The sequence below is a fragment of the Nuphar pumila genome, chromosome 16, assembly GCF_984573655.1.
Source record: "Nuphar pumila chromosome 16, dmNupPumi1.hap1.1, whole genome shotgun sequence".
Lineage (NCBI taxonomy): Eukaryota > Viridiplantae > Streptophyta > Magnoliopsida > Nymphaeales > Nymphaeaceae > Nuphar > Nuphar pumila.
The window spans coordinates 10,347,380-10,361,552 of NC_143264.1; the positions used below are offsets into that span (position 1 = coordinate 10,347,380).

Here is a 14,173-nt window from a genome sequence, read left to right on the forward strand (position 1 = left end):
GTTGAGTGCCCGTCATGCCAAGTGGGTCAGCTTCTTGCAAGAGTATACCTTTTCGCTTCGCCATCAATCTGGTACCCTGAACAAGGTGGCTGACGCTCTTAGTAGGAAGAACAACCTTCTGATGACTATGTCAGTGCAAGTCATTGGTTTCGAACAATGCAAGGAATTATACCCCACAGACCCTGATTTTCACCAAGTCTGGGAGGGGTGTATCTCTTCAGATCGCACCATCGACCCCCGTTTTAGTATTCATAATGGTTACCTCTTCCGTGGGAACAAACTATGTGTACCTGATTTCTCCCTTAGGCTTCAGTTGATTTCTGAGTTACATGAAAGAGGGTTAGCAGGGCATTTCGGGCATGATAAGACGTTCGCTCTGTTAGATGAATGATACTTTTGGCCCAAAATGCGCAAAGATGTTGTCAAGTTCATCCAAGGTTGTCAAGTGTCCAAGGGTCATCGCCAGAATAGTGGTCGGTATACCCCGTTACCCATTCCGGAACGGCCGTGGGAGCACGTATCCATGGACTTTATAGTAGGCCTTCCCAGAACTCCACGTCGTGTGGATTCAATTCTTGTTGTTGTTGACCGGTTTTCCAAAATGGCTATCTTCGTTCCATGTAAGCGAACCACTGACGCCTCATTAGTAGCTTCCTATTACTTCAAGGACGTCGCCCGTTTCCATGGCTTACCCCGCACCATCACCTCCGATCGTGACACGCGTTTTATGAGACATTTTTGGAAATCGTTGTGGGCTTTATTAAAGACCAAGCTTCAGTTCAGCAGTGCTTACCACCCGCAAACAGATGGCCAAACCGAAGTTGTCAATCGCACCTTAGGAAACCTGTTACGGAGTTTAGTGGGGGAGAATGTCAAAATGTGGGATCTCGTGTTGCCTCAAGCCGAGTTCGCCTATAACAATTCCATTAACCGTTCTACAGGTAAGTCCCCGTTCCAAGTGGTGTATGGTCGGTCACCCACCCATGTCGTTGACCTAGCCCCCATGTCCGATCTCCCAGCTCCAGCTCCAGACGCATTTGATGCCGTCGAGTATATGCGTGACATCCACAGACAGGTCCGCGCCAAACTTGTTGAAAGCTACGAGACCTACAAAGCTTTCGTAGATCAAAGTCGTTGTGATGTCCAGTTTCAAGTCGGTCAACTCGTCTGGGTCTACTTGCGTCCCGAGCGTTTTCCAATAGGCACCTATAGCAAATTGAGTCCTAAGAAGTATGGTCCTTTTAAGATCCTTCGGCGACTAGGTGTGAATGCCTACCTCCTTCAGCTGCCCGATGATTGGCATATTTCCCCTATTTTCAATGTGACTGATCTATATGCTTACTGTGGAGACAACAAGTCGTCAAAGCCGACTTTTTCCCAACCAGGGGAGAATGATGCAGGGCACGACCCGATTGGATCCATCGGGCCACCCGATCCACCACAAAGGGCAGATGACCGGACCCACGTGTCCGACCCCAGTGCAGGTACGGAGCCGCGATGCAGGGAAGTACCCCTGCGCACCTACTCCAGGCGTGGAGCGGTTCAGACATCATAGAGCCAACAGCCAATGGGAGCTAACCCGGATCGCGATTCGGGTCCAGGACTGGACCCGCGACCCGGATCCAACAATCGTTTTTAAAAGGCCCTCTCCTAGGGTTTCGAGAGGCAGAGAAGATTCAGAAGACTGCAGGTTTATTCTTTGTTATTGCTTATTCCTTTCTTTTCCCCTTTTCAGTTATTGTCATTTCATTTCTTTATTGTTCGTTGTTCTCCCATTTGTTATTGAGCTACTATTGAAAATAAAAGGAACAAAAGCCACACCGATCTTCCGGTGGGCAACTATTCATTTCCCCTTCGAAGCCGATGCATCAATTTTCAATATATTTTCCTTTTCATGCTTTTGTGCATGATTATATTTCCTTACGCCTTTGTACGTACTTGTTCAAGTGTTATTTGAGTGCCTTTGTGCACATCTCTTGTGAGGTATTTGTGCTTGTATGTGTATTGTCTCCTCGTAGACATTTTTACAACCTCTTATGTAACTTCCTATTAGTTAGTACAGTCTTTGAATGCACTAGGCCATGGAAATATAACTTATTTTGGTTAGTGAAACCTTCTCCTACCAAGACAAATTGATTCTAGGGAGTAGAAGAGAACTCTTGGCTTGGGTGGATCAAAGCAGCTTCACGTAGGGGTGCACATGAGCCGGGCTCGAGCCGAGCTCAGGCTCAAAAAGCTCGGCTCGACTCAAGCCAAGCTTGAAAATTTGTGTACGAACTCGGCCCGAGTTCAAGCTCGAGCCTGGCTCGACTTGAACTGTATTAAATTATATAAAAAAAAAGAATTCAGTTGCTTAGAGAAAGGGATTTGAACCCAAGACCACACACATACACGCAAAGACGTTAACCGCTTGGCTAAAGGAAAGTTATGTGTTTATTAACTAACAAAAATGATAAATATCCTAAATGTGGTCCCCATATGACACTATTAATCGAGCTTAATTAGGCTAATCGAGCTTAATCAAGATCAAATTCCTGATCAAGCTCGGTTAATTTATTTACTCGGACGAGTCCGAGCCGGGTTTAGACGAGTCGAGCCCGAGTTGAGCTCGAGCTAGCTTGGCTCGTTGTATAGCCCTAGCTTCATGTCAGTGTTAGATTGAGAACAACTTGTGTGCTTGGTAAAACCAGGGTTACCAAAAGCGCCATAGTACATAAGGAAGCATGCTTCCCCGAAGCATATTTCGGAAGTGCGAAACATGGCGCTTCTGAAATGTGTTGGGAAGTGCCAAAAAAATGTGGGAAGCACACTTCCCATTTAGAAGAAGCTCGCTTCCCTTTATTTTTTCTTTTTTTTGTGTTTTTATTTTCCTTTATTTTTTCTCTTTTTTCGCTTCCTCCTCACTTCTGGTTCGCTTCCAAGATGATTCCTGATTCGCTTCTAAGTCGTCCTGCGCTTTCCACTTCCTAAAATTTTGGAAATGCTTCGCTTCTCGCTTCTACTTCCCGAATCGCTTCTCACTCTCGCTTCCCCGACCGACAACTCTGGGTAAAACCATTGACCAGCCCCAATGGCAAGCAAAAGTAGTTCATTATCATACCCAGTGCGGTATACAGGTACTCTGATAGGGATGTACTATTGGAAAAATAATAGTTTTATAGGATGATTTGGTGCTAGCTGAAACAAGCTTCTCTATTTGGTGAATAATGTTGGGCATCAATAAACAAAAAATCATGAAGCAATTAGAACTACCTTTGAACAAGCACCTGCCTTCACAGATAGAAAGTGAACCACTAAAGACTAGTTGCCTCAATTGACACAACCCAACTTTGATATTCGTATGGTTCAGGGTTGTTGATTCATTCGAGTGAGGTCAGAATAGGCAGAAGGAAAGCATGATAGTGAAAGATGCCATTATTATGTGATGAGAAGATCACATGACTAGCATATATTATAGGTATCGTGATGATAGGGTTTTTTCTTGAATTTTGGGTGGCACCCCACTTCATTTTTTCCTTTCTTTGTGTGTGCATGCATGCATGAGTGTTGCCTCTTCTCAACCTTTCTCCTTTTCCCTGCCTTGTACTGATCCTTTGATCAATAGGAAGTTCCTTTTATAGTCTCCATAACATCAACAAGAATATAACAATGAAGATGGTGACAACTACAAGTTCATGTTAATTTATAAGATTAATAGTTGGGCATCATTTTTATATTCTTTTATCTTTAGTGAGCTACTCCAATTTCCTTATCTCTACTCTTATTATGTAACTTCTCATTTAGGCTATGTTTTGTACTTAAATCACCCATTTTTTCACATAAAAGGTTAGAATATTTCTGCCAATGATCACTAGTCTCATTATTTTCACCAAGACCCTTTTTTATTCTTATCCTCGATACAATTTACATTTACAAAGCCTCAGGACACTTTTCTTTGTAACATTTTAGATATTTTTATACCTATGCATCTCATATAGTGACTGCATATCATACATTTCAGAAAATCTCGTGACTTTAATTTTAACATTATATCTCTCAAATGTACCCTATTTACTATAATTTCCTATTCCTTGAATTATAAGCATTTAGAACTCTCTCTCATCACATATTTTCCTATTCATTGAACTTTCCAAATGCCTCATATGGTCTCTGTTTTTCATCCATCTCAGGACCACAATAAACAAGTTCTCTTCTATCTGAACTCAAATTTGAGAATGACCTGAACTGAAGAAACATAAACAATGCAAATTGTTACCCAAAAATGGAAAACCGAATTCATTTCAATGCACAGCCAGCTGCAAGAGTTACCTGTTGTTCCAGATGAGAACAGGATATTTGTGAAAGCTTCTACAGGTTGTCCTATTCCAATGTACTCAATAGCTCTGTGAAACCAATTATACAATATGTTGTTAGAAAGAGTTGCACATCTCGTCAAATATCACAAATTTCCAACTTAATACACTACTACAGGGGAAATAGAGTCACATAATCCTCATAATAAGATAAACCATGTCTTAAAGGAACTAAGAATCCTTGAAATATAGTCTATATCCTAGAAAATATTTCTTAACTTGCAGTTGTCTCACTCTAATAGCAATAATCAGTTAATCAAAGTTGTGCCTATCTTTGGTACCTTGGAGGGCACCATATTCGCTAGTAGCCCGATTGATTTTGTACAGTTTGGATTTAATGTTTGGGAATCTGACTGCATATATGTGATCTCCACAGTCTTTTTACTGGAGAACATGCATTAAGTTAAGAGATTTTGATGTGTAGATGGGTCTTAAAATTTAAACACAACCACAACAGAACTTCAACAGAAAAATAAAAATAAAAACAATTAATTCTAAACATGTTGCTCTCTAAACCAACCATCGCAACCACATTGATCTGGCTAACTAAATAATACCTGAAACTATTACTTTTTACTAGAGAGTATGCACCCTTGAGCCTACCAAAGATAAGCCCATCAAAGTTGGTCAACATATTTAAACAGTAATATGGAAATTTGGCCACCAATATCATTTCAAAGTATACTAACTTGTGGCACCAAAAATGTTTATATCAATTGGTGCATACAAAAAGATTTTCTGACAACATTGTTTATCTGTTGTGATTTATGGCACTACATGCAACTATACATGGGTTTCTAAAGAAAATATTTCTTTACTTATTTTTGAAGAACCTTTAAAAAATCAAAACAGGACTCAATAGATTACATACTTTTGTTTTTCAACTCTTCCAATAAATGTATGCCAAGACATGTCACAATTCCGTAAATCTATTCCAACAGTTGACCCTCTGGCAAAGACAACTATTGTTGAGGGTGCATTAGCTTCAACAACCTTACTGCAATAACCAACTACTGTGTTTTAGTAACATTAAGTGCAATCCCACATAAAATAGAAAAAAAATCCACATAAAGTTTCAAAAAATATCACCTATATAATGGAAGAGTCTTTTCACCCCGAACAATAACATCCTACCAGGTGAGGTACAAGAAGCCAAAGATAAATGATATAAGAATAAGAAATTTATTAATAACAAGCTAAATGAAGCACTGAACTGAACATTGGCAAATGTTCACTACTAAGTTTCTACAAAATGACAGATTATAAAATATAAAGCAGCAAATTTATGCCACAAGAAAAAGATGCGCCAGAACATATAATTCTAAGACAACATTCATTCAACATATAAAACCCTTTTATTGATACTTTGTCATCACAAACCTTTTAGACTTTCTCATGACCTAATTTACTAAAGAATGATATTTTGCCCAACCTTAAGATTCTGGTTTATAGATCTCACTCTTTTTTATGGAGTATAAGCATCAAAGATATTAAGCATGACAGTTTCAGGCATTACAAGCAATGATGAAGCTAAGAAATTGTCTATCTTGAAAGAAATCGTTGCCAAATTTTCTTCATCTAATTTGGGAAATTCATCAATGTAGGTGTGTGCGGATGATCAGACTTGAATCATAAGAGTGAAGAGAAATTGTATTCAGTTGCTGACTTGTGTGTTCTACAAGAAGAAAAGCAATAAAAGCATATTATGCTTTATACAATTCCTCAACAGTATGATCTCAAAACAGGTTGAACATATAATGATCACTATCAATTAAGAAACAGATTGAAAGCCTTGATGCATTAAACCACCAAACCATACAATGATTGCAGACAGCGATAGAAAAAAAAGCATTAATATATAAAATATAAAAGAACAAAATTCCAATTATATTATGAAAGTAAAATTTTCCAATTACAAAATTAAACATTGAAATCACATTGATGCCCAATGGCAAGAGGCTTGAAATGCAAACCTGAGTGAACACGATTCTTGCATTTGATATTTTCAGTCTAGTTGATATTTCAGGAGGAGCAAAACTGTCAGCAATGGATACAACAACATAGCCTGCCAGGACAATGGCCAGATAGATAGTCACAGCTGTAACATTCATTGGCATATCAATAGCAATAGCGCATCCTTTCTCCAAGCACAATGATTCAAGTACATTTGCAACCAAACTGCAGAAGATATTGCCATTTAACATAAAAACAGTGATTCAATCACAATATCTAATAGAAAGGGAGAAGAACACTTCTTTAAGCATACAAACAAATTTCCATTTATAGCTCATATACAAAGAAAATAGCATTTGGAAATTTGTCATGTTATTGCAATACACATTGCATCAAATTGTTAAACAGGAAAGAGGTTTATAAACTAGCTACAAATTTGCAGCAAAAACTATTTCAAGGCAAACTTGCCATTGGCTAAACTGCTAATGATGTTGACAATGTTAAATAATGTGGTGTTCAAAGAACAAAACCCAAAAAAAAAATCAATTTTGTGACACAAATAAGGCAGAAATATTCACAAATCAAACTAACAAAAGGGGTCAAAGAAACAAAATACATCCATATGAACTCAAAAAACATGGTAATCAATGCCATACCAGACTTCTGCATGCAGCTCTTTCAGTGTCATACGGTTCAAAGGTAAGTTATCAAAGCCTTCATCACGCCAAACAATTGCTACATCATGCCAATCCCTTTTGCTGTTTGGAGTCAAACAATTTCTAGCAGCATTTAGCATGGCGCCTGGAAGCCATTGACCACCAGGGAAAGACATTCTGTCTTCATCAAATTCACAGTTTCGCAATATGCATGAAGGCGGAACAGAAAATGAAATATTTAGTTCATCGAACACCATCTTCCAATAAACCTACAAAAGAAATCACCAGTTCTTCAACCACGAAAAAGGCTAAATCGGATGAAAATTCCTGAAAATCAGTTTCTGATAACCATCTGACACATGCCTCAGGGTTCACAACTGAAAACTCCTGAAAATCAGTGAAGTTTGAGATGGGATCTTTGTACTTCGATCCAAGAAACTCTTCTCCACGCCTCTCCAGTAAGCACCCAATGTTTGTCAAAATTGCATCATCTCTTAGCCAAACACATCAATCATCAAAAGTCAAGTGATGATGACTCCAAAAGAATTAAACACAATATCACACAAAAAAAACTGCATCAAGCAAACCATTAAATGGCCTCATATTTGAGTCTGTCACAAGATAAGCCTTTGTACTAGCAAATGGACCTATAGTTTGTGAAAGCATAGGGATGGAGAACAACTGGAACATCTAAATTGACAACTTGAAATACTGAGCTCCTGAAGAGTACGTAACGAACGGAAGCTAAGTTGGCAAACGTAGTTGGATCCAGTTACCGTAAGACTGTGTAGACCAGTAAGTTGTAGATTGATTTATAATCAGCTTCTGCTTTGACTATGATATATATCGAGTACATTGCATTAAAACTACAAAGCAGAGGAAGCGGGAGCGGGAAGCACGGCACTTTCAAAATTTTAGGAAGCAGGAAGCGTGGGACGACTTAAAAGTGAATCAGGAATCGTCTCGGAAGCGAACCGAAAGCGACCTAAGAAGCGAGGGGCAAGCGAAAAAAGAGAAAAATAAAAGTAAAAATACAAAAAAATGGAAAAAAGGGGGAAACGAGGGGGAAGCGTGTTTCCCATAAATGGGAAGTGAGGGGGAAGCATGTTTCCCATAAATGGAAAATGCGCTTCCCAAAAAAAATTGCACTTTCCAATGCATTTCGGAAGCACGATGTTTCGCGCTTAGGGAAAGTGTGCTTCCTTAGTGTCTTTGGCGTTTCCGGTAACTCTGCTACAAAGTAGGGTATATGCTAATATGACTGGTTAGAAACTCAGGAAATAGGACATTTAGAACATCCATGCATAAGCATAATTATATTCAGTCTGTAATTCTTTCAAGATCTTATTATAGCACTGAGAAAGAAACATGTCAACACTGCATTAGTAAAGTTGTATCCCTTGATACAGAAGCACTTTGATGAATATGTGCAAAAGAGAAAATGCAATGGATACATTTTAGAGATAAGGTGGTTAGTGGCTTCTAGAGACCAAAGTTCAACACATAGCACACATTGAAGAGAAAGAAGCAAGGACAAGGCAGTCGTGAACCTTAAGTTTCATTATAGTGGAGATGGAGTATTTAATGTTAGTAAACAACACAATCCACATTAGGCACCTCTATGAACAGCATGCGTAATATGCAGAAATTACAATCACACCATTGAAGAAACACAACACAAAAAGACTAAAAGTAACACAATACCAAAAGTATGCCCTAGCCTGTATTTATGAGAAATCCAATATGAAATTATGGAAGTATCCTTTGTAGCACACGTCAATACCCCCAACAAGTTGTGTGTCATGTTTAAACACCTATGGCTTGTCTTTATGATATAAACACGTAGCCTTTGACAATCCCTTTGTGAATGCTTCAGAAATCACGGTTCCACTTTCAATAGATAGTGATAGTCTATCCAATTGTTTGGCATCTGTGTCTTAACTTCTTTCCTTAACTAGTAACAACACGTGCATAATACCAACAATGAGAGCTTCTAAGACTTGAACAATCTATAGATCTTCCTTAATTCATATGGCGCTTTCCAATTTAAAGCATCATTTGAAAGATGATTAAGAAGAATAGACATTGATTGAAATTTTTTTCCCATGGAAGTTTTTCAAACTTCAATTCTGCTATCATAAAGGACAAACTTGGTAACATATCTAGGTTTCCTTTATGCACTCTATTTTGTTGTAGACCATAATGACAGTAAATTTGCTACTCTCATCCATTGTCCTTTAGAAAAGGTAATTCTAAAGGCATGATATGGATAATCTCTCCCTTTGTTACATAGAAAATAATATTTATTTACCATACAACTATGATTCTTAAAATTTTAAAGGTTTTAGATACATCTAATTTATCCTTGAAAAGAATATACATGCAAAACTTGAATAATCATTAACAGACATCAAGTATTATCAAAACAAGAAAGAGAAACACATGGTGCAAGAGCTTGGACATTGAGAAGCACTCACTTTGAATTAAAGGTAAATAAGCATGTCTAAAGAGTTGACAACCATGTCAAAGGATTTGACACTAGCAGAAGAAATGTATCTTATGTCACATAAAGAAATCAAGCACTCATCTCTGCAACATCCTACAATGTGGTGCCAAATTTTTGCATCATTATTAACACTGGATGCAACAGGAGCATATATTTTCTTTAAAGCACCATCTATCCTATATAACTTCTCCATGTCGTCAACCCTTAGTGCATTCCTTGAGTAAATCTTTCAAGAAAACATGATTCGGATTAAGTATGAATTGCATATGATTCCCTTTAGCCATATAAAAGACCAGGAGCAGATATTTGGTGCCAAAAGACTCGATGTGGACTATATAATAGGACAAAAAAATCACTTTTCAATAGTGATTATACCACTAGCATCGTAAGGGAAACAAAGTAGAGAACATACCCAAACTTCATGTCACATGATGTATAGAACCATTGTCAACAACCATTCTAATAAAAATAGTTTTGCAATTGCAAAATTCACTTAAAAATACCCAAGACATAAACTTCATCATGACTGTTATTTCTAATAGAACTCTTCCATGATGTTGGATTTGGAGTTTGATTCACTATTTTCCCATTTTCAAATCAAATTTGGAAAAATAAATAAATCAACAAATAATACCAACATGAAAATGGGCGTTCTCTCATTTTACGAGACTATAATCAATTATTACACACCAAGTAGTACGGCTTAAAACAATATATCCAGTGGAAGATACAGAATTTCATCTAATTAAAGAAAAAAAACTAACAAACAGTCAAAATAGAAAATAGACAACTGATATTTCTATCAATCATTATACAAATAAATTACCAATAACATTTAAAACAAACAAACAAACATATAATCAGGAAATCAACTACCAACGACAAAAAAAATGAAATGGATGCCTCTGTTTCACGTTTATTAGCACGAAACTAACGCAAAAGAGCATTTTTTCAAGCGGAACTAAACCACAGGGGATAGAGAATTATGCAAACACAAATCAAGAAATACAAAAAAATAAAAAATACAAGAAAAACGAAACCCCAAAAAAATTGGTTTCAAAGGGTCTACTTGTTGGGAATCCAAGCAGGAGGAGGTCCCTTCTTAGAAGAGTCCCAATCCTTGTAACACCTATAATACATCATCTGATGGAACGAGAAGGGAAGGCTCGGATTGAGGAGGGTCCTGGAGATCTCGCACCACGCGACCACACTGGAATTCCCGCACTCTTGGAGGATCCTGCCGAGCTTCTCGTGGAGAGCTCTGGCATCTGACGGTGGTATCCCCAGCTCTTCGATTGATGAGATGGTGATTTCTTGCAGATATTGGACACCCATCTTTATCTCTCTCTCTCTCTCTCTCTCTCTCTCTGAGTTCACGTATAACGTTATGGCTGTGACAAGACGACAAGCCTTTATTCTTTTTCAATTACCCGACAAAGTACTAAGCTAATGACCCGCCACCGTTTGCCTAAGCTTGGGTTCAGCGTTGTAACTCATGGGATTCGAACTTGCAACGTCTCAACACAAGGTGCCCCGTTGGTCTTGTAGTGTCCATCTTCATAAAACCTCAAGTCTCTTTAGCCCATCAAGAAGTACACAAAGTTTGGACCATAAAGAAGGGGCAGACACCATGGATTCGAATTTATCATGGGTTTAAGAAGGTCCAGACTGGAATCCAACTTTGAAATGCTGGTACCGGATCTGATCATACCTAGCATATGCAAAAACGTATTTGGATTCTGATGTACACATCAACTAGACCCGAAGTGATTAGTTTTTTTTTTCTTTTTGATGATGAAGGAAAACCCTTACCGAGAACTGGGTCACTTAATTTTCTCTCGCTTCCCAATGCAAAAGTTCAGGCTGAAGATACAATCACCCAGCCTTGCATGCCCCAATCATGAACAACAGCTCCCATGCGTTAGCAGGATTTGATCCTTGGCCTTCAGCTTGATACAGAACCCTGCTGACAACGTGGCTAACCACCACAGTAGTAAAATGATATTAATTCTTTATACTTTTCTAAGTTAAAAAAAAGTTCTTGGACGCAAAGTTGAAGCTGGGTATGCAAATCAATAGACGGTGGCATGTCAAAGTTTTTACCAACCAAAGGTGGGGATGGCAGTGGACAACGGGGCTCCGCCCCACCTTGCCCCGTTTGGACAGGGGATGAAGAGCAGGAAACAGAGATGGAGGCAGGGACGAAGGTTAAAATCTATCCCCGTGTGGAGATGAAGGCGGGAATGAACTTAAGCTTTTCCCCAACCCGACCCGTCCCCGTCTAGCCCCATCCCCAATCCTTTAAGGGATGACTATAGGCTAAGGGGAAACGGGGGCCCACCCTGCCTCGCCCCCATTTGGACCGGGGATGGAGGACATGAAACGGGGATGGAGGCTGGGGTGGAGGTTGAAATCCATTCCCGTGCGGGGAGGGAGGTGGGAATGAAGGTTCGGATTTTGAAAAGGGGCGGGGTGGAGACCTTGGCTCCTGCCCCCGCCCCGATCCACTGCCATCCCGGCGATCAGGTGGGTAAGGCACAAAAATTTGTGGCATCATATGGCACCTGATCCACAATCGGTTAGTGTTGGGTTTTTTCCTTGGCTTAGCAAAAAAAAAAATGGATATTCTCAATCATTCTAGCACCAAATGGACTCATGTCATAACCGAATCCTAAACTATAATGTTTTGGATAGAGAAAATACATTTTAGTTTCCACACTCCAGAAATTGGATCCAGTACTGCCCATCAAGCTTGACCTCATTCATGCTTGATCCATCTTCACATCTATGAGTGTGATCAATGTTTATATCAATGTTGTCAGTATCGGTATCTGCCCGGTTTCGTTTCACCAACCATTTAGGTGAATGGGCCGATACCGATACTAAGTGAATCATTCTGAATCGGTCAAAATATAATTAAAAAATATTATGTGTCAATCAAAACCTGATGGTGTTAAAGCCATTAAACTAATATTAAAATTAATGTTAAGTATTTTTTATATTTATTAAAAATAATTGATTTAGAGGTGAAGTGTGTCGATTTTCTGCTGATACCATATGTATCAGCCGATACGCACCTGATGACTTTGGTTTATATGATTCTGTTGGCAATTTATATAAGGCCTGTTTGGAAACTAGTAGCTGGATGGGAAGTGGCAGCTGTCAACTTAATGCTTCAGTGTAAATACAATGCCACTTCCCATCTCAAATGCATTAACTCCCATCCCATCTACCAGTTTCCAAACAGCCACCAGGTGTTAGTTTGACTAGCTTTTTGCCAAATGCATTAACTCCTATCCCAATTCCTAGATTCCAAACAAGGCCTAAATAAGATCCAAACTTCTTTGGAAAAAGGGTATTTGACTTAGCCATAAAAATTATTTGAGATTTTAAAAGATTAGGTAAAGATGTGTTGGTTACTTGCAGCATTAAATCAGTTTTTTTATATTAAAGCAAGTTTGACAGTAGCCTTTTTTTAGGGTATTTGACTGACTTAACAAAATGTTTGGCAGAAAATTGGAAACTATAGAATGTATGGGGTTTAGATTAATTAGAGGGAAAGTTTTGGTGGACACCTGAAAATTAATTGGAAAAGAAAAGAAATTGAATCAAATGTTGTCAGCATGCCCACCAACCAAGCATGCACCTACCCAACAAAACCAGTGTTTCAGGCTAGGGATGGGTAAAACCCCAGATCCCATACCTCTGTTGGGTTAGAGAGGGTTTGGATTAGGGGTTCCAATGGTTAGGGTTTTACCTGGATCTGACCCGTACTATACCCTATAGGGTTCAGGGTTTGGTGAAAAGAAGAAAGTCTGATTCAAAACTGGGTCAGACCCAAAGGGTCCAATTAGTATAATTAGTATATGAAACCGAGTATGTTTTTGTAAAATTTCATACCAGACCCAGGTCTAACCGAGAACTGATTAAGATGCGTGAAATTTTAACATAAAAAAGATAAAAAAATTTATTATTTTATTGGGTATTTAAGGCTGTCAACGAATCCGGTTTGTATCAAGTACCTGACCCAAACCCGAATTCCCGAGTATGTGCATGGAAAGTGCCAACCCGAGCATTATGTGAGCCGAGTCTGGGTTAAGATTTTTGCTGGGTACCTTACCCAACCCGACTTTTTTGCCGGGTATCCGACTTGAATATTTTATATGTATTTTTAGTAAAATAAATTTCTAAAATTATGCGGGTATGGGTTAGGGATTCTATTTCTGTGACCCAACAAAACCTGAACCTGGTTATTAGTTATATGGGTGGGTCCAGATCTACCCTGACCGGAAGGTCCAGACCCACTGACAGCCCTACAGGCATAGACCAGGTTTGGTTTATGTAATCCTTATAGGATCCGGGTATGGTTTTTCTATAGCAGACTCGATATGACCCGAGTCTTGACCTAGTACCAGAACCTTAAAAATAGATTTGGGTTCAGACCCACCTGAGTCAGAACTAGATACGACCTATTGACACCTAGTTTGGATATATGGGCCAGATAATAACTTACCCCATTTGAGTCTTAATTGTAAGCAACATTTCTGAATTTGAACTTACATTCAAAATTGATTCACTGAAGTATGATCCAAATTTTATGTGGTGCTATTTGCACTAGTAAAAGTAGGTTAAAAGCATGTACTCTACATGTAAATGCAAACCAGACAAAACGTAGATCTGAATTCCAAGCTTTAATATCCAAAAAG

General features: G+C 38.7%; 1 protein-coding gene across 2 annotated transcripts in view; it reads right to left on the reverse strand.

Moving 5' to 3' along the window:
- AAE17 (acyl-activating enzyme 17) overlaps nt 1–10,827 on the reverse strand; it is a 32,313-nt gene extending 21,486 nt beyond the window's left edge. For both annotated transcript variants that reach the window (XM_089990813.1, XM_089990814.1), the window contains exons 1-7: nt 10,537–10,827; nt 7,325–7,454; nt 6,962–7,230; nt 6,326–6,530; nt 5,442–5,482; nt 5,224–5,349; nt 4,309–4,382 (exon numbers count right to left, since the gene is read on the reverse strand). In XM_089990813.1, coding sequence (XP_089846939.1) covers nt 4,309–4,382; nt 5,224–5,349; nt 5,442–5,482; nt 6,326–6,530; nt 6,962–7,230; nt 7,325–7,454; nt 10,537–10,802 — 1,111 coding nt within the window. In that variant the 5' untranslated portion in view covers nt 10,803–10,827. The remainder of the gene's footprint in view (nt 1–4,308; nt 4,383–5,223; nt 5,350–5,441; nt 5,483–6,325; nt 6,531–6,961; nt 7,231–7,324; nt 7,455–10,536) is intronic.
- Between the last annotated feature and the right edge of the window lie 3,346 nt (nt 10,828–14,173).